General features: G+C 45.4%; 1 protein-coding gene across 1 annotated transcript; it reads left to right on the top strand.

The window, feature by feature from the left end:
- Positions 1 to 2040: 2040 nt before the first annotated feature.
- Positions 2041 to 24175, top strand: GRASP (general receptor for phosphoinositides 1 associated scaffold protein). Its single transcript, XM_030196857.1, has 8 exons — positions 2041 to 2191; positions 8539 to 8585; positions 9676 to 9730; positions 15919 to 16021; positions 17031 to 17124; positions 21486 to 21552; positions 21645 to 21711; positions 22094 to 24175. Exons 1-8 carry the CDS (start codon positions 2060 to 2062, stop codon positions 22507 to 22509), a joined length of 981 nt encoding a protein of 326 aa, XP_030052717.1. The 5' UTR covers positions 2041 to 2059; the 3' UTR covers positions 22510 to 24175.
- The last annotated feature ends 909 nt before the right edge of the window (positions 24176 to 25084 follow it).

The raw sequence follows: 25084 nt of genomic DNA, 5'->3' as shown, positions 1-25084 counted from the left end.
ATAACAAATACAAAGTTGTATAGTGATCGTATGATGTATAAGTGGAGGGTTGAAATGGATGAAGATTGCGTGTTGTCCTGTGCGATCATAGTCATGCTGTGTTGGTAGGTGAAGAGGGTTACGTGGGGTCGTTGGGGTAGGCCTTTTTGAAGAGGTTGGTTTTTAGTGATTTCCATAGTTGTGCGCTTATGTAAGAGAAGCCGGCTGCATAAGTTGTTTTGTATTTCAGTCCTTTGCAAGTTGGGTAGTGTAGGTAGGCTCTGGATGATCTGACTTTGTTTCTTATTGGTAAGTCTATGAGATCTGTCATGTATTCTGGGACTAAGGTGCAGATTTTGAAGATCCGTTCTTTGATTGGGAGCCAATGCAACTTTTCTTGGAGGGGTTTGGCACTTTTTGAAGCGTGTTTTGCTGAATATCAGCCTGGCTGCTGTAGTTTGGGCGGTCTGGAGTTTTTTTTATGAGTTGTTCTTTGCAGCCCGCATAGATTCTGTTGCAATAATCTGCATGGCTTAGGACCATTGATTGTACTAGGTATCAAAAAGTTGCTCTTGGGAAGAAAGGTTTTAATTGTTTGAGCTTCCACATTGAATAGAACATTTTCTTTGTTACAGAGTTTACTTGACTGTTAAGGGTAAGGTTGCGATCGAGTGTGATACCGAGTATTTTTAAACTGTCTGAGGTAGGGAGGGTATGTCCTGGAGTATTTTAAGCATAATCCCCGGGATTATATATAGCACAACTTAAATTGCACACGCAAATCCAGTCATATTCTAGATTTGCACGTGTAATTTAGCGCTGATAATTCCTACTTAAACAAGCAATTATTGACACTAATTGGCATTAATTAGAATTTATGCACAGAACTAAGTGTGTTCTATAACGTGATATGTATAAATTCTAAGACACATAGTTGAAAAGGGTGAGTGGCCATGGGTGGGTTGTGACTGTTTCTAAAATCTATGTGTGTGGTTATAGAATATACCCAGTCTGTGCCTAATTTAGGCATCTGGATTTATGCCAAGTAACTGCCCATGACTAAATTTAGTCGCACGACTGGGCGCTCAGCATATTCTATAAGTCGCATGCAAATTTAGGCTAGGTGTATTCAGTTTGGTGCCAATATTTTAGGCACGATATATAGAATCTAGTTCAATATGAATAAATGAGCTAGTTGAAAAGTGTCCACCGTCCCTTATGCTAAAATAACCTCTTATTTATTTGAGTATATGTGTGTCAGATCTATTGTTTTACTACAGCTGCTCTTTAGCAACCCCCCCCCCCCCCCCCCAGCCCTCAACACACACGCCACAGCAATTGCCCAGTCTTGCCTAATGGTTGCGTGGTGATGCTGGAGTCAGGCAGACACAAGGGTAGGTATGGGGAGGAGGGTGATGTGAAGAGAAAGATGTTAGTGAAGGGGGGAGACAGGGGTGAGCGAATAAATTGTTGGGACGGGCTGAGAAGTGGGAGAGACTGATGATGAAAAGACAGGCTAGGGAAAGAAGGGGTTTGGTAGGGATCATATGATAGGCGCAGTTCTGTGGGTGCTTCAGCCCTTCCACTATTTAGCTAATTTCTTAACTGCGTTCCCGGAGGAGTAACTTCCGTTGGATCTAGCACCCTGTCCCTCCTAGAAAAAGAGGGGGCAGGTTGGTGGAAAAGTGAAGGACTTCTACAGCCAAAAAAGCCTGAGCCCTCCCCCCCTCCCTTGCTCAAGAGCTACCATTAAATTTCACTACAAAAGAAAATAAACTACACAGTCCAGTAAAAATACACCTAGCAGAATTGCCTGACCTAAACCTGCTTTTCTTTCACCGAAAGCACCTTCCCTTTTAACCTCCGATCACTCACAATACAAAGGGGAGAAGGAGAACGGGTGTGTGCGTTACTAGCCGCACGCGACTATGAGCCGGGGGGGGGGGGGGGAGAGGTGGAAGCTGAGCAATGGGGGAGGGGCTCGCATATTTCTGCCCCGCCCCTTCGGTCAAAGGCTATAAAGGAGGCACAAACCGGGCCCACCCCGCACTCGTGCGCGGACACAGTCGAAGCTGCATCGATGACGTTCCGACGCTTGAGGAAGCTACATCCTAAGGAGGAGCCCGCAGGGGGGAGCTTCCCCTCCTCCAAAGCGGCGGAAATGTACAGAGCGCTAGCCGCGTCCGGGGGCACCCTGCCGCGAGCCAGAAAGGTGAGAGAGCCCGAGAAGGGAGGGCATGGGGAGCTGGATCCCATGCAGCAGCAGCTGCACGGTTTGGCCACAGCCGGCGCCTGCTTGCATTAGCCTCGGCGCAGTGCTGCAGCGAAAAGCAGTTGCCGGCAGGGAGCTCCCACGTGTAATCTCTAGATCGGTGGTGAAAGGAAGGATCTCTGAGCAATGAAAAGCCGCCTGGAATAGGATTGCTTTTGTGTCTGCGTGTTAAAGCGTTACAATTGTTTGGTTACATAGAGTGAAGCACGGTAAGGCATCCTTGCCAGAGAGCCGCATTGATCTTGGTTCTTGCTATCATAAAAGTTTCGTCTTTGTATTTAGTGTTAATTGAGTATTGTCCTGTGCTCTTCAAATCAGAGGGAGGCCAAGGGTGGCTCACTCTAAAAAGTGAGTGAAGGCCAGTGAGTGATGTTTTCTTGGGGTACAAATTTGGAAAGATCTGCAGGTCGTTTTGGTAAATGCTTCTGAGGCTTTAAAGTAATAGTTGGGGACCCCTGGCATAGTGGTAACAGTCTTGTTACTCCACCAGCCCCCCCCCCCCCCCCGTGTTTCAGCATCTCTCCCCCATGCCCACCATCTCTCCTGTTCTCTCCCCCCCCCCCCCCCCCCCCAGTATCTCTCCCTCTTTATATCTACATTTCCTTCCCCTTCCTCGACAATCCAGTTTCGCTCCCCCTCTTTCTCACCCCAGATTAAACTTCTCTCCCCCTCCATGCTGCTGCCTCCTCCATCCCAACCTGTGTGGTATTTCCTCCTCACTCTCAGCCCTAGTGCCCCCACCTCAAATCTTTCTTAACAATTTCATACTTCTAGAGGTCATAGAGCAATTCATATTGTATCACCGAAGGCTACAGGTCCAGTTGTACTGTAGGGTGTGTGTGTAAATTGTTGCCACCGCTGGGAACCTCTAGAAGATAAAGCAAGTTTTAAGCTGGGGGGGGGGGACATTTGAGACAGAGATGTTGGACACCAGACAAGGGAGAAGGAGTGGAAGAGAAGGGGAGATGCAGGACCATGGGGATGTTGGGGGTGGGGCAAGCACCTGAATGAATAGGGGTGCTCAGCATGTGAGGGCAACCTAATGTGTTTGACTTGGCATCTCTGAAATAAGAAGCTGAGGGATGTTGTTCAAATGAGCACTGATACAGAGCTACCTAGGAAGGCTGACAGTTATAGGGCAACTTGTATCATGGGAAAGCTGATAGATTTTGATGACTGCCCTGGAGTGTGAAAAGAAGGTCAGGTTTCAAAGTGAGAAGAACCCTTTGACATTTTGGGAGCTACTTTCTAAACTGTTCTTTGCCCAGATGGTACAGTTTTATGTTTTGAAGGGTGTGTACATTTAAAATTTAACCACATTATTTAAAATAAATGATATACTGAGTCTGAGGAGCTCTTCAGGCCAGATTCACTCTCAGCGGCTGATTCTCAGAACTTAACACTGGTCCTAGAGGCTGACATTAGGATTGGCATAATATTCAGAGTACAGTAGCGCAGGAAATAACACCTGCACCAAAGATGGCCACAAATCGCATGTAAATACCCAGATGAGCTCATCTTGTAGCCCACCCCACTGCTCAGAGAACAGCGCAGAAGTGGATGGTGCCCTTACCGCAGAAAATAGCACCAGCTTGGGGGTGGCGGTGAAAGTTTGAAAGAGGATTTCTTCTGAATCTTTCTCTGCCAGTGTCTTCTAAGCGCTTATAAGAAAAGCCGGCTGCAGAAGGATAGGTTGGGGAGGTGTGGGGGTGCAGCTATCAATAACAGGTATGAAAAAGATTGCAGAGCTTTCATGAGGGTTGCTTAGGAAGTTGACCCAAAAGCTTCCATCTTTTAAAATATTTTCCTGACCGATACCATCCCTGCTGTGACCTTCTGCAGCCTCTGGTTCTGACCGAACATGCACACAAGATCTGTGCTTAACCTCATGCATCGGGCACATTCCTTCCCCTTAAGTTCCCAATGCTCAATGCTAACAGTGTACATATAATTTCAGTGGTATTAGTGTTGATCATTGGGAAGTTTTTCTGCGCTGTTCCCACTGTATTTCTTGGTGCTGTTCCCTACAGCGCCGGAGTTCTGAGAATTGACCCCTCAGAAGGACCAGCCCTTATGCTCCTGAGTCTTCTGGGTTATTTCTTTTTACATGTGATAAGTGTCTGTAAACCAGCCATTTTTTTTCTTGCAAGGTAGTTTTGGCTGTCAAAACTCCATTGTATAAAGAAATGAACGTGTCCCTGGTGTTACCTGATTTCCATTCGGTTCCTTGTGACTGTTCCCTCCTGTGAATGAGCTCTGAAAACATGATTCTAATTGGTTTCCTTCTATTTCTTTCTACCTCCCTATCTCTGTGGAGGGGACTGGCTTTAGTGTACTGGCTTGTACTGCTCTGAGGCGAACTGCCAGCAATCGTATTACCTGCTCCCATTTAACCTACTGTACTGACTACAGGTACATCTGGTGGATTTCTCTTTTTTTTTTTTTTCTTAAAATGGTTTTGTAGCTCAAGACACGCAGGTTGATTTAACTTGCAAACCATGTCCTTTGCATAAGCCTAGGCTGCTTTGCATGATGTGTTTAGAGTTTTTCAGGTTTGGTGGGTGACAGCCCGTTCCTGGCTCTTGATAGTCCTCTCTTGAGGAGTCAGCTGTTGAAGGGGCCTGCAGGTGTGCTTCATAATTACTCTTCCTGGAAGCCTATTCTCTAACTGAAAGAAAGGCAGAACCGAACAATAGCACCAGTTCCCCTCCCCCATGCCACTCTGCCATATTGAATGCAAACGTTTGCTTAAACCATTAATTGTCAGCAGAGAGGTTATCTGTAGACTCACAAGGTGCCTCCCATCCCCCTCCAATTCTTCTGTAAGTTGGGAAGGAGGCATAATGTTGAGATAAGTGTCCTGCAGAGAGCTCTCCTATTATTCCAAATTTTTGAGCCATCAAGGAACCCCCAGGAAAGAGCTTAACACAAAAGGGCTCATAATTAACTTCTGACAATCTAATTTTAAAGAAAATAGAGGGCATGAGCGGGGTCAGAGCTGGGATGTTTCTGGGAAGAAGTTAGACAGAGAGCAGGAGCTGAAAGTTCATAGCTGGTCTAGACTTGGTTTTTCTTGGGCAGTGGTCAATGCTTTGGGTGCAGAAAGAGTTGGCAGCACTTGTACTGTAAGAAATAGAAATCAGTGCGGATTGTCTTGATCACCAATTAGTTTTTCAACACAGCATTGGCAGATATGAATGTGCTGTCTAGTCTGAAAGAAAACACTCTGTCAGAATAATTTGACCCTATATGCCTGACTGACCCCCACACCCGTGCTGGCTGACCCTCAATACGTCCCTTCTAAGGGCTAGGGGGCATCTTTTCCACACCTCATAGCAAGATATTTACCAGCCCAGGACACACAGGGTAATCCAATTTACAGGAAAGAATATATTGTACATAAGTATTGCCATACTGGGACAGACCGAAGGTCCATCAAGCTCAGCATCCTGTTTCTAACAGTGGCCAATCCAGGTCACAAGTACCTGGCAAGATCCCCAAGAAGTACAATACATTTTATGCTGTTTATCCTAGAAATAAGCAATGGACCCTCACCAAGTCCATTTTAATAATAGTCTATGGACTTTTCCTTTAGGAAGTATCCAAACCTTTTTTAAACCCTGCTAAGCTAACCGTTTTTACTACATTCTCTGGCAACGAATTCCAGAGTTTAATTACACGTTGAGTGAAGAATTTTCTCTGATTCATTTTAAATTTACTACTTTGTAGCTTCATCACGTGCCCCCTAGTCCTAGTATTTTTGGAAAGAGTAAACAAGCGATTCACATCTACCACTCTACTCATTATTTTATATTCCTCTATCATATCTCCCCTCAGCTGTCTTTTCTCCAAGCTGAAGAGCCCTAGCCATTTCAGCCTTCTCTGTACCTTTTCTAATTCCACTATATTAGAGATGGCCTTTGAAAGGGTGGATGTTCGGTAGGGGGAGCTGGCCCCAGAGTTGAGGTGATGTAGGCCCAGATAGGTCCATCAGACACAGGAGGCCCACTGTCAGGGCTGTGTTACAGAGAGGAACAGCACTGGAGATTGAGTTAGCCCCGGAGGGGAGGGGGGCTCCACCTAAGCCTTAAAATACTAGGGGAGCAAGACCTAGTGCCCTTGGCCCATTTGACTGCCTGGCAATGTGTTTGCTGTGGACGCATGCAGTAACAGAGAGCAGGAGCCTTGTTTTATTTAAAACTTTCTATACCAGTTCTTGTATACACAATCAACTTGGTTTGCAGTAAAAAAAACAAAACCGTACAAGAAACAAAGTAAATGTCATCGGGAAAACTTGCAACTACTATGGACCATTCTCCACTCTCTTCTGTGCCACTTCCCTATGAATGCTGATGGTCCCACTCCTACTTCTGGAGAGATCTTTGGGAGTGGGGATTGAAAGACTGAAAGGAGGGAGGAGGAGAAGGAGGGTTACAGAGATTGGTGGAGAGGAGTGTACAAGAAATAGAAGAGAAAATTCAGTCTTTTAGCGTTATCTGAGCATTGCATCTGCTTATGTTTGTAATTCAGTGAATAATGCTGCAGGTGCAGGCAGGTCACACCTGGTCTGAAAGAGACATTATCACCACTTCTGACTTTGCTCTTTTGTGTGTGAGTGGAACAGGGGCTGTAGTTTGGCACTTGGCTAGGGGACACTCCCCCCCCCCCCCCCCCCCCCCCCACACCAAATCTGCCTCTAAGGGGAGAGAGGGGCTGAATATGTAATTCTTAAGTCCTGATTTCATCCAAGAGGAGCCTTTGTAACCCAGGCCCTTGGTTTCTCGAGCAAGAATTGGTGACTGGGACATGGCCAGACTTGTCCATTAGGCACAATAGGCACAGACCCTGGGGCCCAAGAAAATATTTCTGATTTTTTTTTTTTTTTTAATGAATTAGAAGTTGTTTTTCATGGCTTGCCTTTTGGCCTTGAAAATAAAGACAATACATAGAATACAAATAAAATATACATACAGTTAAAATTAAAAGTTTAGCTATATAAATTAATGCAGGAGCTCACAAAGGTAAATGTCTAGATCCCACAAAGTCATAATGCAGCGCTGGACATGCTTCTGTTACAGCCTAAGGCCCTGTTGAAGCAAAACTGAAGAACTCCTGAAGCTCATGAGTAAACTCCTGGCCTGTGTACTTGTGGCTTTGCATTGCTGAGCTTGTGGGTGGAGAGAGCTGAAAACTTCAGTTGTGACAAAGCCTCATTTTCTAGCCGATATTTGTTCCTTGTGTAAAATGCTTGACATTTTCCTAGATATAATCTGGTAACTGAATATTGCATGAGGGAGGTTTGTGGCCCACCCACTCCCAACTCCCTCAGTGCATTTGTTGTTAAGTTCTAATTAATGGGAGTTAATTTTCTATCCTGCTCAATTTGGTTTTTATTCTCAAGTATCTATAGAGAGGGATTGATTGGGGGGGGGGGGGGGGGGAGGATGAAGGGGACATGGTAGATTTGATTAAAAATGAATTCTAGGTTAATACAAAAGAAGCCTTCTGTCAGGCGCCTGCTGGTGAAAGAGCCAGATTTGTTCCATTCTCTGCATAATGTGTAAACTTGATCTCAGCTCAAGGGCAAGTGTTAGACCCCATTGACCATGACATCAGTGCAGTCTGGGGTGCTAAGAAGATTTTCAGGTTAAGATTCTACTGTGGGCGTAAAGAGTTGCCTAACATTCTCCAAGTCTTTCTACGCTTTATTCCCTCAGCAGCTATTGGTATCCCACAAAGCCAGTACCACGGTCCAGGAGCACCTCTTGGGTTGCTTCCAGATTGTGTAATGTGATTTCATTGGTATACCATGAGCGGGTTCCCCAGAGACTGCTGAACTGCTTCCAGCTCAAAGGCCCTTGATGTGGTTCACACCTGTGCATAAAGGGGTGTTCTGCTTTTTGCCCACATGTGGGATAAATATGATCTGATGTGTGGCCTTTTCAAGACAGACACCTGGCTGCAGGTGATTCATCCCTGCAGAGGGTTTATGGCTTGGGGGAAGGGGACTGGAGGGGAGGTTTGACCATATCTGTGTTTTGGAAATTTAATATGAAATGCTTTGAAGAACCAGAATAGGCTTGTCTGATATCACCTGTACACACCAGTTAGTTCAATGGAAAGATACGTAGCTGCATGGTGGGCATTGAATGACGCTCTAGGTTCAGGCTGTCGGTCCATGTTCAACACAGTCAAGACGGCCATCAGTTGCAGAAATGTCTTGTTAAATGGCAAATTATTTTTTTTTTGCTCACCCTGTTGTGACATGCATTTTTTTTTTCTTCCAGGGATGTGGCACGAAGGGGATGATTCTCGAGTCTCCAGAGCAGCAGAGGTGAGTGGGTACCCTGGTTGTAACAAATTCTTAGTTGTACCAGAAAATGGCCCTGGAAAAAGCTGTTTGCACTCACACAAGTGGCAGCAGTGATGGGTTGAAAGGGCACAGGAGTACTTGAAGAGGCTGCCTTGGGTTCTCCTTTCCTTCTCCCATCTGTTTTCAGGTCTACTTTCTTTTTGTCCTGATTTTTTTTTTTTTTTGTCTCGCTCTCTAAGAATGTCCTTCACTTTTCCTCCTGATGTTCATCCGGCAGCCTGCATTTCTGTGCTGGGCTTCTTGCTGTGACACCTGCACAACAGCACCTGACCCACTCGGTTAGGTAATGGAAGGTGTGACTGGAAAAGAACCTCCAAAACCTATAATTAGTTCACATCCCCTAACATTCAACAGGGTCCCAGCTATTTCTTGTTTGACCTGAATGAATTCCTGCTGAGAGAGGCCTGTACTGCTTTCAGGCCTCGTTTCCTGCCCTTATATTGACGTTTGTGTTCATATTCTTCCAAATGCCTTTCCAATCACTGACACAGCAACGTCTCAGAGCACCGAACTTCACTAACCTTCCTGTGCTGATGGCGTACCAGCATCAACCATCTATCCCTACACTCCAATAAAAATACTAAGAATCCATTGGCTCAGTTTGCCTCACATGCAGTTGTTTAATCCTCAGACCAGCTATTTTGTGAACATTCAGTTCTGTTTAAAAAAAAAAGAGAGAGAAAACACTGAAACAGCTGCCTGGCCAAAGGGCACAGTCAGCTTTCATGCCTGCCTTTTGTTTGAGGGAAGTCACGCAGCATGTGCTGCTAACACATGTTAACGGAAGTGTGGAGCAGTGACCTAATTGAAAGTCCCCAGGCCTGAAGAGAGCTGCAGAGGGTCTTCAGCTGGTTTGATTTACAAACTGACCCAGAAATATTTTTGCCTGTTAATTGACGGTCTTTGGTTCAAACAAGAGTGTGCCTGTGATATCCCAACGGGTACCGCCTCTTCCATTCTGAACATATGGCAGCATAGGCAGTGGGCTGGGCAGTCATAGAGAGGAGGCTTTCGCTAGTTACAGTTTGTTTTTTGTCCTTGAAATTTTCAGGCAAATCATCACGTTGGAGAAAGAAGCTGACACAACTTTTGGCTTTGAGATCCAGGTGAGCTGGGGAAGGAAAACACTACTGCATGGGAGCACAAAGCAATGTGCTCTCATACCACACACAGCACTTTGAACCAGGGGCGTATCTGCGTAGGGGCCTGGGCCCCCGCAGATTTCGCCCTGGACCCCCCTACCGCCGTTAACCCTCCCCCGCCCACCGCCAACCCTTTCCCCGCCTACCGCGGTCACCTACCCCCGAGGTCCGCTCCTGCCGGTTTTTTAAAATATTACTTCAGCTGGCGGGGGTTGGACGGAGTTTGACGTCGCAGCATTGCAGGTTTAACAGCACGAGGATGAAGAAGTTAAAGAAGACCTCGGCTGGGCTGGCGGGGGTTGGGGTCCCCCGCCAGCTGAAGTAATATTTTAAAAAACCGGCAGGAGCGGACCTCGGGGGGGGGGGGGGGGGTAGGTGACCGCGGTAGGCGGGGAAAGGGTTGGCGGTAGGCGGGGGAGGGTTAACGGCGGTGGGGGGGGGGTTACGGCGGTGGGGGGGGGGTTACGGCGGCCGGGGGGGGGGTTACAATGTGCCCCCTCACTCTAGCCCCTGCCCCCCCTACCGCCGAACCTCAGATACGCCCCTGCTTTGAACAGCATCTATCGCATACATAGGATCCTCGTAATTGGCTGGTAAATTTGTAATAATAGATTGCAAGGAGGAGTCCCAGCAGTTTGTGTGTGCCAGTTGTGTTAACTGCTCATATTTCAAAAAGTCCGGTATGCAATGTTTTGGGTTAAACCTTCCTGCAGTAAAAACACACCAGGGTAACTAAAGTATTATATAGCATTACTAAGACACTTGGGGAAGGTACCAGTCTATTCAGGCTTAAATCCCAGCTTTTAACCAGCCAGAGAGGTTTAGTTAAATACAGTTTTTGAAATACAGGGTTTGGGCTGAGCTGAGTCAAGAATCTTAATATGTTGACAAAAGGAGACCATACGAGTGTGTTTTGGATACTGGGTGGCCTCATGGTGATTAGTAACTCTTGAGGAAAGTAAGGTACTAGACTGGTCCTCTGTCCTGTACGGCTGTTGTAGAATATAATGTTAGGACAAGTCCCATCTAATCTGCCCAGTTTACTTCCTCGCACTTCACAATGAGGGGTCTTGTGCAGTAACATTTACAATAGGACACCCTGTAGCATCCACACACAAGAGGTGCTTGGCAGCCCCAACCCATACCTCCAGCTCTACTAAGTAAACTAAGAGGGTCTTGGTGAGGCCAGTTTAACACCTAAGGACAAAGGAATAGCCATACTGGGTCAGACCAGTGGGCCATCTAGCCCAGTGTCCTGTTTCCAGCAGTGGCCAGTCTGGGTCACAACCAATCCCGGTCACAAGTACCTGGCAGAAACCCAAATAGTGACAATGTTCCATGCTACCAATCCCACTCCAATGGAAAGAAAACAAGAGGGATTTGGTGACCTCCAATATAACACCTCCCAATCCAGTGAAAAATAAGAGGGACTTGGTGGCCCCAACAGGTTCCCACTCTTAATGGAGACGGTGGGACTTGGAGACCCTAACAAAACCACTTCCACCCCACAAAAATTCCACCCACATATCCCTTCCAATTCTCTTTCCCCCTTTGAACTGTACCCAGCATTTGTTTTTATCCCTTTTACCCCTTGCTCAATTTAGTCTCCCATGCCTTCACACACAATTCCCTGTCCCTTATCCTGCTGTCTACTTGCCTCCTCTCCCACCCCACCCCACCCCCTATTGTGTCCTGACCTCCCTTCACTCTGCAAAGGAACCACAGAAGTGGAAAGAACACCAGTCTCCCGCATGAGAATCACAACCAGACAAAAAGTGGGAAAAGGATCTGGCTCTTCAATAAAGACCAAGGACTCTTGATATGTACTGAAAGAAGCCAAGAGAGAGGTACGTCTGGCGAAGGCGCAAGCGGAAGAACAAATGGCTAGAAATGTAAGGAGGGGCGACAAAAATTTCTTCAGGTATATTAGTGAAATGACTAAAAAGGGAATTGTGAGTCTAAAAATTACAGCGAACCGCTATGTAGATAATGATGAAGAAAAAGCCAATTTGCTAAATAGATACTTTTGTTCTGTTTTCACTGAAGAAAATCCTGGAGAAGGACCGCGAGGGACTGGCAAAAGTACACCTGAGAATGGAATGGATATAGCACCGTTCACGGAAGAGAGTGTGTATCAACAACTTGGAAAGCTAAAGGTGGACAAAGCCATGGGACCAGACTGGATCCACCCCAGAATATTGAGGGCGCTCAGAGAGGTTCTGGCGGGTCCTCTTAAAGATTTGTTTAATAAATCCTTGGAGACGGGAGAGGTTCCGAGGGACTGGAGAACGGCGGAGGTGGTCCCTCTTCACAAAAGTGGTGATAGGGAAGAAGCTGGAAACTACAGGCCGGTAAGCCTCACTTCGGTTATTGGAAAAGTAATGGAAGCGATGCTGAAGGAAAGGATAGTGAATTTCCTGGAAGCCAATAAGTTGCAAGATCCGAGACAACATGGTTTTACCAGAGGGAAATCGTGCCAAACGAATCTCATTGAATTCTTTGATTGGGTACCTGGAGAATTGAATCATCGACGTGCTATAGACGTAATCTACTTAGATTTTAGCAAAGCTTTTGACATGGTTCCCCACAGGAGGCTCTTAAATAAACTAGATGGGCTGAAGATAGGTCCCGAAGTGGTGAACTGGATTAGGAACTGGTTGACGGACAGACAACAGAGGGTGGTGGTAAATGGAGTTCGCTCGGAGGAGGGAAAGGTGAGTAGTGGAGTGCCTCAGGGATTGGTGCTGGGGCCGATTCTGTTCAATATATTTGTGAGTGACATTGCCAAAGGGTTAGAAGGTACAAGTTTGCTTATTTGTGGATGATACTAAGATTTGCAACAGAGTGGACACCCAGGAGGGAGTGGAAAGCATGAAAAGGGATCTGAGGAAGCTAGAAGAATGGTCTAAGGTTTGGCAATTAAAATTCAATGCGAAGAAATGCAAAGTGATGCATTTAGGGAGTAGAAACCCACGAGAGACGTACGTGTTAGGCGGGGAGAGTCTGATAGGTACTGAGGAGGAAGAGGGATCTTGGGGTGATAGTATCCGAGGATCTGAAGGCGATGAAACTGTGTGATAAGGCGGTGGCCGTAGCGAGAAGGTTACTAGGCTGTATAGAGAGAGGTGTGATCAGCAGAAGAAAGGAAGTGTTGATGCCCCCTGTACAAGTCGTTGGTGAGGCCCCACCTGGAGTATTGTGTTCAGTTTTGGAGGCCGTACCTTGCGAAGGATGTAAAAAAAAATGGAAGCAGTGCAAAGAAAAGCTATGAGAATGGTATGGGATTTGCGTTCCAAGACGTATGAGCAGAGACTTGCTGACCTGAATATGTATACCCTGGAGGAAAGGAGGAACAGGGGTGATATGATACAGACGTTCAAATACTTCAAAGGTATTAATCCGCAAAAAAATCTTTTCCGGAGATGGGAAGGCGGTAGAACAAGAGGACATGAAATGAGATTGAAGGGGGGCAGACTCAAAAAAGATGTCAGGAAGTATTTTTTCACGGAGAGGGTGGTGGATGCTTGGAATGCCCTCCCGCGGGAGGTGGTGAAGATGAAAACGGTAACAGAATTCAAACATGCGTGGGATATGCATAAAGGAATCCTGTGCAGTAGGAATGGATCGTCAGAAGCTTAGCCAAAATTGGGTGGCGGAGCAGGTGGGGGAAGAGAGGTTGGTGGTTGGGAGGCGAGGATAGTGGAGGGCAGACTTATACAGTCTGTGCCAAAGCTGGTGATGGGAGGCGGGACTGGTGGTTGGGAGGCGGGAAATACTGCTGGGCAGACTTGTACGGTCTGTGCCCTGAAAAAGGTAAGGTATACACATATGAGTTTATCTTGTTGGGCAGACTGGATGGACCATAAAGGTCTTTTTCTGCCGTCATCTACTATGTTACTATGTTATGTAAAAACGTTTATTTTGGGTTGTCATCATCAAATAAAAGTTTTGAACTACATATCGAGAGTCCTTGGTCTGTTTTGAAGAGCCAGATCCTGTTCCCATTTCTCCCCTCACTCTGCCCACCACCCCTTCTTTTACCCCCATACTTCCCTCTTTCCGTCCTGCCCTGACACCATCTCAATCTCTTGCCATCCTAAGCTTCCCCCTTTGCTTCCATTCCTTGTCTTATCATTCCTACGATTAATCATTTGTATAACGTTACTAGACGTACGCAGTGTTGTACACGTGTGCAGGTGGGCTCACAGTCGTAAGGGTAATGGAGGGTTAAGTGACTTGCCCAGAGTCCCAAGGAGCTGCAGTGGGAATTGATCCAGCTTCTCCAGGATCTCAGCCCACTGTACTAATTCTTAGGCTACTCCTCCACAACCCAACTCTGCACTCGCCTCTTTTGTGTTCCACTGTCCATACTTTTTCTCCCCTCCTGCTTTCCTAAACCACCTCTCTGCCTTCCACCTGACCAGGCCAAAAAGTAATAGAAAAGGCTTATAAAAGTGTGACTGAAAATGTAGAACAAATGTACCATAATCAAAAGAAGACCAGACCTTTGCATATACGTAAACACAAACAGCAAAGGTGACGAAGTCTGAAAACATATAGTGCAATATAGCAATTTATTAACTCATCATGACTCGACATGAGCCGTATTTCATCCGTGGGGCCTGACTCAGGAGTGAACAGCAAATGTTTCACTTTATAAAATATTCTTGTAAAAATGTATAAATGCTGCACCGAAGTAGCACACTGAATTTAATCTGCCTTCTCTTAGCGCTGATACCCAGCTCTGTATCGTGTTGACTGTATCCTGTTGAGTCACGATGAGCTAAATTGCTATATTGCACCATATGTTTTGGGACTTTGTCACCTTTGCTGTTTGTGTTTTTGAACAAATGTACCATGCCAGCACTAACTTCCAAAACAAGGACCCCACCTAAAAGGCAGTGCCCTAAATATTATCAAATCCCTGCAAATGATCAGTACCTTACTCTCAGGGGGTATTAATCACCGATCGGTGCCTGGCTAACCAAGCACGTCACACAGTATAGCCAGATGAAACTGGAAAAGAAGCATACGTCATGTCCTTTGCATGGGTATGATACCATAACCATAAAGCAATCTGAGGAGCCTCATATGCAGATTAATTACTGGCAGTAGGACAGACCCCTAGGGTCAGAACTGGTGCGTAAACTCCTCCAGATAACAATCAGAGCCGTATGATGAGATGTAAAGCTAAGGCATTGGCTTTCTTTTTGATGTGGCATACTGGGAGCCCCTGACTTTATAGCACCCCAAGCCTTTCCAGTGAGCTAAGATAAGCAGCTGAAATGTGTAAAAGCCGGCCGGTTTTCCCCATCAGCGTCACTAAGCAGTATGTAAATATAGTCAGAAGTGGACTGCTCACTAGCTGACTCATCGGGGACCTTTGAACACTTCTTTAGACTGTCTTCTGGGTTTTACATTTTTTGCTGTGCTGTAAGAGGTGGTTACATGGTGTTGTGTTGAAATCGGGCAAGGGGTGCATAATTTGCCTTCTAATTTCATTAGTCACTGAAGAAGCTACTGGATGTTGTGCTGTGACAAAGGTAATGCAGGAGGGTTTGGGTAGTCCTTTGCCTGGACTTTGGATGCTCCTGGGTACTGCAGGGCAGATTAGGTGAGACTCGCCAGATGTTGCTGTCATGGTTTCTGTGTGACATGCCTGGCCTTTATCTCTGGTTAGCATCATGAATAGTGATAGCACTTTGCAAATAGAGAAAATAAGTTTATGGGGACAAGCAGGATAGACCTGCTTTCTAGCCTTTGGCCATAAGGGTGCTGAAGGTAGGAGGATAATGTTCACAGCACTGGGGAGAGTGGGGGTGAGGGAGGGAGGGAGTCACAGCTGCCACTTAACTGCAACCCCCTCCCCCCTTATGTATCTGCTTCAGGAGAAACATAGGGAAAAGTATGAAATGAAAGTATACACATTTCAATTTTAGGCTAGTTTCTTCCATAGTGGGATGGTTGTGTTAGAACAGGAGAGGAGTGACACCTTGTACAACATTTCTTAGTGGTTCAACATTGGACAGAATGTAAATCAGCACCGTGGGGATGAGGCTAGTTTCAGCTGGGCAGAAAGGTAATCCAAGGCCACAAGTGTTTCAGCAAAAACAGCTTATTCAGTCTCTTAAGATTAAGTTCTCTTTTCACAGACATACGGGCTGCACCATCAGGACAAAAACACTGTGGAAATGTTCACCTTTGTGTGCAGAGTACATGAAGGGAGTCCTGCCCAGCTGGCTGGGCTAAAACCTGGTGAGTGAATCTCCATGTCACATGGTGCAAAATGTAGAGCTGCTGTCCTAAGAAAAAGGGTTCATGAATCTGCACCCCAGGTGAAATAATTGAAAGTTTGGTCCATAGCTTATGTATATGTGGAATTCAAGGGTTTTGTGCCGTTCAGCTCATTGTTCATTCAGTTCACCGATAGTGTGAATACAGCATAAACAGCTGAAGAGTTTGAGGGGATGTGATTTTAATTGGAAAGCTGAAAAAAATGTGGGTACATGGGTACATCAAAAGTGTTGCAAACCTGGGAGAGGGAGCTGAGGCAGAAAGAACAAAGCGGGTGTAAGATCTGCAGGCAAAGGTGATTGGAGCAGTGGCTTCGTGTTTTTCATACAGAACAAGGGCTGTGAAGTGTAGTGGGATCAGCTGGGATTCCAGTAAGAGTTCTGATCTTCAGCTGTTAGTCCTATCCTCAAAAAAAACCACGCTCTCATTTGGCAGAGAACTCTAAAAGACCTTGATTTAATCCAGAAATAGTTTAAACCTCAAAAGAACTGAGCAGGCAGCCAGCCTAGAAATGTGTACTGTAAGTGCTGTAATTGGGCTAAGCTGCCCTCCTCCCCCAGGCAGGGAGTTTCACTAAAGTCTGCACTTGGGCACCTAAATGTGTGGAACAAAACATTGTCAGTTGGACTCGTGGCTGAAATCTGGCCTTATAGGTACTTTTGCCCTTTTTCAGCAGACTGGGTTTACGGTTTCCCCCTCTTTACACAGTGCGATGTGAATAATGAGAAGTTTTTTGTTTTTTTTTTCTGTTTGGGGAAAGGGCCTGGCTTGTCTTCCTCTCTTGTATTCTGACTTAAGCTCAGTGACCTGGTCTTCCAGTCCAGGAAATGAGTGAGCAAGTTTCCTGAGTGAGCTGGAGGTGGGCCCAAAGCTCGCTGCAGCTTGTACCACTGTTCCTAGAGGGGGGAAACTGGTGTTGTAGTTGCACTTGGTGCTGAGAACCTCTTACAGATCTTTCCTCTGTCTACAGGATATACCATCAACACTGTTAATGGCATTAATGTTGAAGGTGTGAGACACCGAGAGATCGTGGAGATAATTAAGGCGTCTGGAAATAACATCAGGTGAAAACCCTTCATTCTACTGTGGGATTAACAAAAATGAACTAACACATAACATTTTGTTTTGTTATAGCAAATCATTTTTTTTTTGTAGTTTTCTGTTTGTTTAATCTTATCCTTCCGGCACACTAAAGCACTGCAGTTCTTGTAAGCACCAGACACTTCTCACATCTGTCCAAATTAAAGATTTTAGCAGATCTCTGTACTTCTGCCTCATTCTGGAGTTAGAAGTGCCCCTGAAAACCCGGCAGAGTGTTCAGGTGCACATCAGTAAAAGCACCGCATGTGGTTTATGCTTCATGGGCTCTTGCAGTGAGCCTCTTAAAACACACAAAAATGAAAAAAAAAAAACCCCTCTAAAACTAGCTATGGAACACCAGAGAGCCAAGATTTAAAAACCACTTAAAACACACAAAAATGAACAAACTCATCTATGGAACACCTGAGAGCCAAAATTTAAAAATCTTAATGAAATAAGATGTCCCCTGAACGTCAGAAGAAAAAGTGTTCCAAATAGGACCAGTGTATGTTGAAGGTCGTGTCCCATCTATTTAAAAGCTCTTGTATATCGCACTATCTCCAGTTCTAGGTGGTTTAACAAAACAATCATAATATTACTAATAAACAGAACAAGGAATATAACATAAGACACAAAAAAGGGAAATATGCTGTATAATAGTCTCAAAATAGAGCATGAACTATGAACGGCGTGTGTTAATGAAGGAACCTCCAAATAGATGGGTGAGGGCTGGGGCATATTTCTGCACTCAAGACCAAAGCCCCACAAGCATGTATAATGATGGTCAGTTTTAAGAATTGTACTGATGTAATTGGTATAAAATCAGGGACATGCTACCACCATGCCTCGAGTCTCAGATTCTGGGTAGCAGGCTTTTCTATTGAGGGCACTGTAGAGATTTCTTCTTCATACCAATTAACAATAAAATTACATTCCAAACTTGTAAAAATCAGGGCTTGAGCAATCAGCTTTAGACTTCTGTAAGTATGTCTCCAACTCATCCGCTTTTATGAAATACTTCATCTGAAGAAACTTTACTTAATGACAAGTTTAAGATTCTAGAGTAACTCAAATAAATAGTTCATTTCTTTAGTATTTCAAAAGACCTCAGCGATGTCCGTTGCCATCGTAATTAGTGTGGTGGCAGCGTTAAACAACATCAATACTCTTCATTGGTCTTATTATAATGATTCTTAAAAAGACTTAATAACTTAGCTTTTAGATAAATTTTTCGAGTCCATCAGTCATTGGACTCAGGGGGTCACCAGCCCGACATATGTTTCGCTCGAAACCGAGCTGTTTCAAGGGTCTACCCCCTATTCAAATGTTAGCGCCAGCTCTGTCCTACTAACTATGAACAAGATCTTTGTTCATAGTTAGTAGGACAGAGCTGGCGCTAACATTTGAATAGGGGGTAGACCCTTGAAACAGCTCGGTTTCGAGCGAAACATATGTCGGGCTGGTGACCCCCTGAGTCCAATGACTGATGGACTCGAAAAATTTATCTAAAAGCTAAGTTATTAAGTCTTTTTAAGAATCATTATAATAAGACCAATGAAGAGTATTGATGTTGTTTAACGCTGCCACCACACTAATTACGATGGCAACGGACATCGCTGAGGTCTTTTGAAATACTAAAGAAATGAACTATTTATTTGAGTTACTCTAGAATCTTAAACTTGTCATTAAGTAAAGTTTTTTCATCAAATAAGGACACTTGGATATACATTGATCTATTTCTATTGGTATTTTGTTATCCAAAAATTCTTTATAAAATTAATAGTCATACATAGTTTTATACTTCATCTGAAAACAGCACAAATTAAAAAAAAAAGGAGAGAGAAATAACAGAGCTTTGTGGCACCCCTGATTATACTGGCAGTGGAATGTCTATCATAAATTATGAATATTCCTTAAGAAGAGAAGTAAACCAGCTGAAAAACCATCCCCAAGGGGGACAAATGTTCCAGGAAAATGCCGTGATCTGAAGAGTTAGATGCAAAAGTATCTGAAACAGTCCTGCCCCTTTCCTGTAAAGCACCATCCCTTTCGACCCCCTCTTCCCACTGTCGGGTACCTTTGCTGGCAGGGGTCCCTAACCCCCGCCAGCTGAAGTCCTCTTCGGCGCAGCCGCGTTGCTGATCTGCAAGGGCAGGCAGACTCACAGAAACAGAAGCCTGCGCGGCCGCGTTGCTGATCTGCAAGGGCAGGCTTCTACATGGAATGTTGCTAGTGGAGGAGTAGCCTAGTGGTTATTGAAGTGAAACATTGAACATTGCTACGATTTGAGATTCTGTTGCTACTAGTTGAGATTCTACATGGAATATTGCTATTCCACTATCAACATTCCACGTAGAAGCCTGCCCTTGCAGATCAGCAATGCAGCCACGCCGGAGAAGAGGACAGCTGGCAGGGGTTGGGGACCCCTGCCAGCAAAGGTACCCAACGGCGGCGGGAAGGGCCAGGGCCAAATCTATAGGGCCCCACGTAGCTACGCCCCTGGCTGTGAGCTGCAGTATTGTTTCTGTGCTGTGGCTGTTTTATGAACCATATCAAGTCTTGGAGGCCCTTTTATTAAGAAGTACTAAAATGCTGCCAGCGCTTTACCCAGCTTGGTTCTTTTCCGCACACGGAGGCCATCGGCCATGCGCTAATTTCCCCATTAGCACATGAGCCCTTACTGCCACACGTTATGTAACCATGTGCTAATCAGCGCACAATGATGTAGCAGCAGTAACTGATTAGCGCAGAACACGCCTACTGTCTGCCCCTAGCATGCCCCACAGTAGTGCTTTTGAACCTGCGGTAAGCATGCATTAGTGCTTACTGCAGCCTAGTAAAAGGACCCTTTGTGACTGTTTAAAAAAATAAATAAATCTGAGATGGGTAGAAACAGCCTGTGGTTAAATATGGCATTTTCACATTCAAAGACTTCTCTACCCATTGGAAGCACAGTGTGATGTTGGGACAGGAATGGGCATCCTTCTCGCAAGGTCGCCCAAATCGGCATAATCGAAAGCCGATTTTGGGCACCCTCAACTGCTTTCCGTCGTGGGGATGACCAAAGTTCACGGGAGCGTGTTGGCAGTGTAGCGAAGGCAGGACTGGGGTGTGCTTAGGAGATGGGTGTCCTTGGTTGATAAAGGAAAAAAGAAGGGTGTCCCTGACAAACACTTGGCCGACTTGGTCCATTTTTTTTTTTTTTTAAACCAAGCATCAAAAAGGTGCCCGAACTGACCAGATGACCACCAGAGGGAATTGAGGATCACCTCCCCTTACTCCCCCAGTGGTCACTAACCCCCTCCCACCCTAAAAAAAAAATCTTTGAAAATACTTTTTTGCCAACCTCAAATGCCATACTCAGGTTCATCGCAGCAGTATGCCGGTACCTGGAGCAGTTGTAGTGGGTGCAATGTACTTCAGGCAGGCCGACCCAGGCCCATCCCCCCCCCCCCCAACCTGTTACAGTTCTGGTGGTAAATGTGAGCCCTCCAAAACTCACCAGAGACCCTATGTAGGTGCCTCCCTTCATCCCTAAGGGCTATGGTAGTGGTGTACAGTTGTGGGGAGTGGGTTTTGTGGGGTTGGGGGGGGCTCAGCACCCATGGTAAGGGAGCTATGCACCTGGGTCCTTTTTCTGCAGTGCCCCCTAGGGTGCCCGGTTGGTGTCCTGGCATGTGAGGGGGACCAGTGCACTACAAATGCTGGCTCCTCCCACCACCAAATGGCTTGGATTTGGTCGTTTTTGAGATGGGCGTCCTCTGTTTCCATTATTGCCAAAAACCGGGGACAACCATCTCTAAGGTCGACCTAAATTTCATGATTTGGGCGTCCCCGACCGTATTATCGAAACAAACGATGGACACCCATCTTGGTTCGATAATACGGGTTGCCCCGCACTTTTACGGGGCCATCCTGCGAGGATGCCCTCATGAAAACTTGGGCGCCCCGTTCGATTATGCCCCTCTTGGTTCTCCTAGAACACCTTTCTACAGTGGCATACCATGAGTGTTCAGCCCCCTGGGTCTAGAGTTTACATTTGCACCCCCCCCCCCCCCTCACACACACACACCACACACACAAACAGCACATCATAATGGTTGTGAACTTTTTTACTTACTAGCTCCACCTCTAGCACTCCCTTGGGTGGCACCCAGAGTCCTGGCCCCCTCCTGCTCCCCCCCTCCCCATTGGTATGTTGCTGCTTTTTTTTGGTCAGGAGATTTATTTAAATATTCCTTCCATACCATTGCTTGGTGCCATTTTGAAGCTTGAATACTTCACTGTAACAGCCTTTGTCATAGTGCTGATTAAAGTAACTACTTCCCCTCTAATGACCCGACAGGCTTGAGACCATGTACGGAGCAGGTATTAGAAGAGCAGAACTGGAGGCCCGGCTGCAGTACCTGAAGGTGAGAGGGAAAGTCCAACCTGATTCTTGATGGAAGGGCTGGGTGGGGAGTCCTTGATGCATGTCTCTAATTGGCTTATGGTTGCTTTGTAGCAAACTCTGTATGAGAAGTGGGGAGAATATCGATCTCTTATGGTTCAAGAGCAGAGACTGGTACATGGTAAGGAACCAACTGAGTTTATTTTTGCAGGGAGCACCTTCTAGCAGTCCTTTTCTATAAGTGGTGAAGGTGGATGGTAGCTGTCTTCATAAGCTCCTCCATTTCCTGAGAAATCGGCTACACCTTAAGTACACTGGTGACATTTCACTGGGATAAATGAATGGGGTTTCTGTGTTAATCCTTCAGTGTGCAGAAATGTTTATAAACCAAAAACTGTATACATTTTCTCAAGAAACTTCAATCAGAAGGCAGCAATATAGCTCCCAAAATCTAGACAGGAAGTGTATTAATTTTGTCCAGTAAAATGTTGCCAGGCATCCTTGAAAACTGTTCTAATGATGTGTGCATTTATTTTTACTTTCTCCCCTCCCGCACTCCCCAGGGATAGTTGTGAAGGACCCCAGCATTTATGACACCCTGGAATCAGTGAGGCCTTGCCTGTATGACACAAGACTCCTATCGGGCGCCCTTTCAGCAGGGAGTACATACAGCAGTGCAAGCGGCATAAGCAGCACGGCTGGGGACAGCGATGACTCTTTGTACCAGACCTGCTATTTTGAATCTGTAGACTCTCTGGATGACAGAGGCAAGAGTAATACAAAGCCCCAGAAGTCCTCGCTGACTCGAAGCACCAGTCTCAAGTGTACGTATACTGGAGACCGCGGCTGGAACAAATCCCACGACCAAAGCAACCTTATGATACCTAAGAAATCCAAGCACAAAAGTTTTCGTCAGAAACTCTTAAAATTTATACCTGGACTGAACAGATCATTGGAGGAGGAGGAGAGTCACTTGTAAGCATAGTCTGACAAATCTATTTTTGTTTAAGTTATATATATTTATTTTGTAAGTGTTGACAGAGTTTAAAAAATGTACCACTTAGTTTGTTACTTTATGACCATGAAGAAACTACTTAAATGCGTGAAGGATCAGTGTTGAGGTGAGAATGTCGGTTTTAATTATTTTCCCTTGAAGTTTATTTTACTTCAGAGCCCTTAAAGCCTCAATCTTATCTCCCTAACATCCATACACATCACCTGTCCTCAGCTACACAGATGACACCACCAGTTTTCACCAGATGCGTCTCTAACCTGTTTGGCAACCCAACTTTCTATCTGGGCCTCAGCTAAGTGGTTTTGGTTTAACAGGGATGGAGGTGAACTTAATTTTGTTTGCACTTTTTAATAGAAAGTTTACACATTTTTATGTCACTGCAAGCTGTACTTAAAAATCTCCTCCCTAGGATCATTCTGTCTCTCTTTACAATTTAGTCTTTGCACTATCGCTGTGGTGCTTTTCACATGGCTCTGAGAATCGGCACAGTGACTCCCCCATGAAAGTAGCAGCTTTCAGAAAAGTTGAAAATATGTTTCAAGCTCATAATCTAAATCATACTGACAAAAGGGCTCCTTTTAAGGATTGTTTTTACATGGTAATTGAATTACTTTAAAATTTGCTGCTACAGCTGTTTTCAACCTTCCCACAATAGGCCTTGCAACTGATGCTTTGTTCAACATAGCAGTTGGGGGAGGGGGTAAGGAACTGCAAGCTAATGGAGCAATAGCAAACAGAGAAACGAAAATTCTTCATGCGTCAAGCCAGTTCTCCCTCCCTCTTCTGTCCTCAACCCAGATATTTGGAAATGTTTAAGTGCCTTGGCTTTCCCTTCCCCTTGTGCTTGTACAGCAGTGACAGGTGCTTCCATAGCCCTGTACAAACTGAAGCCCCACTGCCATGACTGAACACTCCGTGACTGAGATGACGGCAAACAGAAAATCAGTTTTCTAAGTTTAGTGGTAATGATAGAAAAGGGCCACTTGTTCTTGTGCTCTAACTCCACCAGTTTCTTTTCATGACTTGTAGCACTTTCCATGTTTGTAGCAATGTCTCTACCCCTCTGTTTTGTGGTCTTTCAGCTCGTGCCTTACTCACGTTCTCAAAACTACTGTTTGTTTAGGACCAGTGGTGGTCACAAGCTACTTTGGGTACCTCTTATGAAGAATTACCTGCCTCAAGAGTTCTGCTTTGCACTGTTATTGTGGGTTACAAGGAAACTAGTTGTAAGATTGTTTTTCTGCTCCCCTAGTAACTCTGAACCATTGATCTGGTTTTTGTTAGATTTGTGCCACAGAATGCCCCAGTCACCCTGGCTAACATATTTCATGTGACTTTGGTGTCTCAGCCTTCTGGAATCCCTCCTATGACTTAGTTTTTTGTTGAGGAAATTGGCTAGTTCAGTTAAATCTCAGGGAGGTAAGGGCATATGAAAGCTGCCTCACTATTGGTTGTGAGATGGGGATAGTCGTGAAAGCTTCCTTCTGATGGTTGGCATCAATCGACTCCATTTTTAGCCTAATTACCTTAAGACTCCTATGAATAATTGCCTGATGGGTGCAGTGGCGTAGCCACAGGTGGGCTAGGGCCCACCCACTTAGGGCTCAGGCCCACCCACCAGTAGCATATGTTTAGCGATAGCAGGTGGGGATCCCAAGCTCCACCAGCTGAAGACTTCTCCCTGATGGTAATGAAAATGCTACTCTCCATGATACTGGCAACTGTGCATGCTCAGTTTTCAGCACATGCCTGCTGCAGACTGCCAAGGTGGAGAGAAGCATTTTCCCACCAGCTGAGATCTTTTTTTGGTGGGAGGGGGAGAACACTTTGTGCCCACCCACTTCTTGCCTAGGCCCACCCAAAATCTGCTGTCTGGCTACGCCCCTGGATGGGTGTGACCATAATCATGTGCAATTTTCCAAACAGGGAGCATGTGCATTGAAAGGCTTGCTCATCTGGCTTCTCTGCGCTACCCTGGTTCCTGCTGCAGGGAATGTTGTCCACCTGCAAGCTTACAGTGCGTGCTGGGGATAGGGACCACAGAAGTGTAAGTGATCTTAATTGGAGAGGTAAAAGCATATAAAAGCAATATAAATATTGGAAGCCAATTGAGTGAAAATACAGAAATAGTTGCAACAGCTTCATCAATGCAGTAAGCTATTTTTCTGTGGAGGTCTGTGGCTTGGATCGAAAGTAAATGTCTGGACAGCAGGGCTGCTTCGTTTTTCTTGTTTAGTTGTCTAGTTCATACTGCACATTGGCACGGTGTGTACAGGATGGGCTCTTGCTAGCCCTCATGGACAAATTTTGGTTCTCTTGCACATGTCTACATGAGAACCAAAGAGGGACAGAAGAGCATTGGGGGGGGGGGGGGGGGGGGACCCCTTGCAGGCTGAAATATGACGGTGGAAAACTGAAGGTATTGCATAATTTAAAAATATATATATATTTTTTTTTTAAATTATGCAATATAATATTGACTTTATTAAGCAAGGAACCTCCAATTATAATCTAAATATTTTTCCTGAAAAACCAGGGT

The sequence above is a fragment of the Microcaecilia unicolor genome, chromosome 3, assembly GCF_901765095.1.
Source record: "Microcaecilia unicolor chromosome 3, aMicUni1.1, whole genome shotgun sequence".
NCBI lineage: Eukaryota > Metazoa > Chordata > Amphibia > Gymnophiona > Siphonopidae > Microcaecilia > Microcaecilia unicolor.
The sequence above is the reverse complement of the archived record's forward strand: the minus strand, read 5'-3'. Positions and strand labels throughout refer to the sequence as shown.

Coding starts and splice junctions, on each gene's coding strand:
- GRASP (XM_030196857.1), top strand. CDS start 2,060: ATGACGTTCCGACGCTTGAGGAAGCTACATCCTAAGGAGGAGCCCGCA. Junction 8,586..9,675: donor GAGTCTCCAGAGCAGCAGAG/GTGAGTGGGTAC, acceptor TGAAATTTTCAG/GCAAATCATCACGTTGGAGA. Junction 21,553..21,644: donor CCCGGCTGCAGTACCTGAAG/GTGAGAGGGAAA, acceptor GTTGCTTTGTAG/CAAACTCTGTATGAGAAGTG.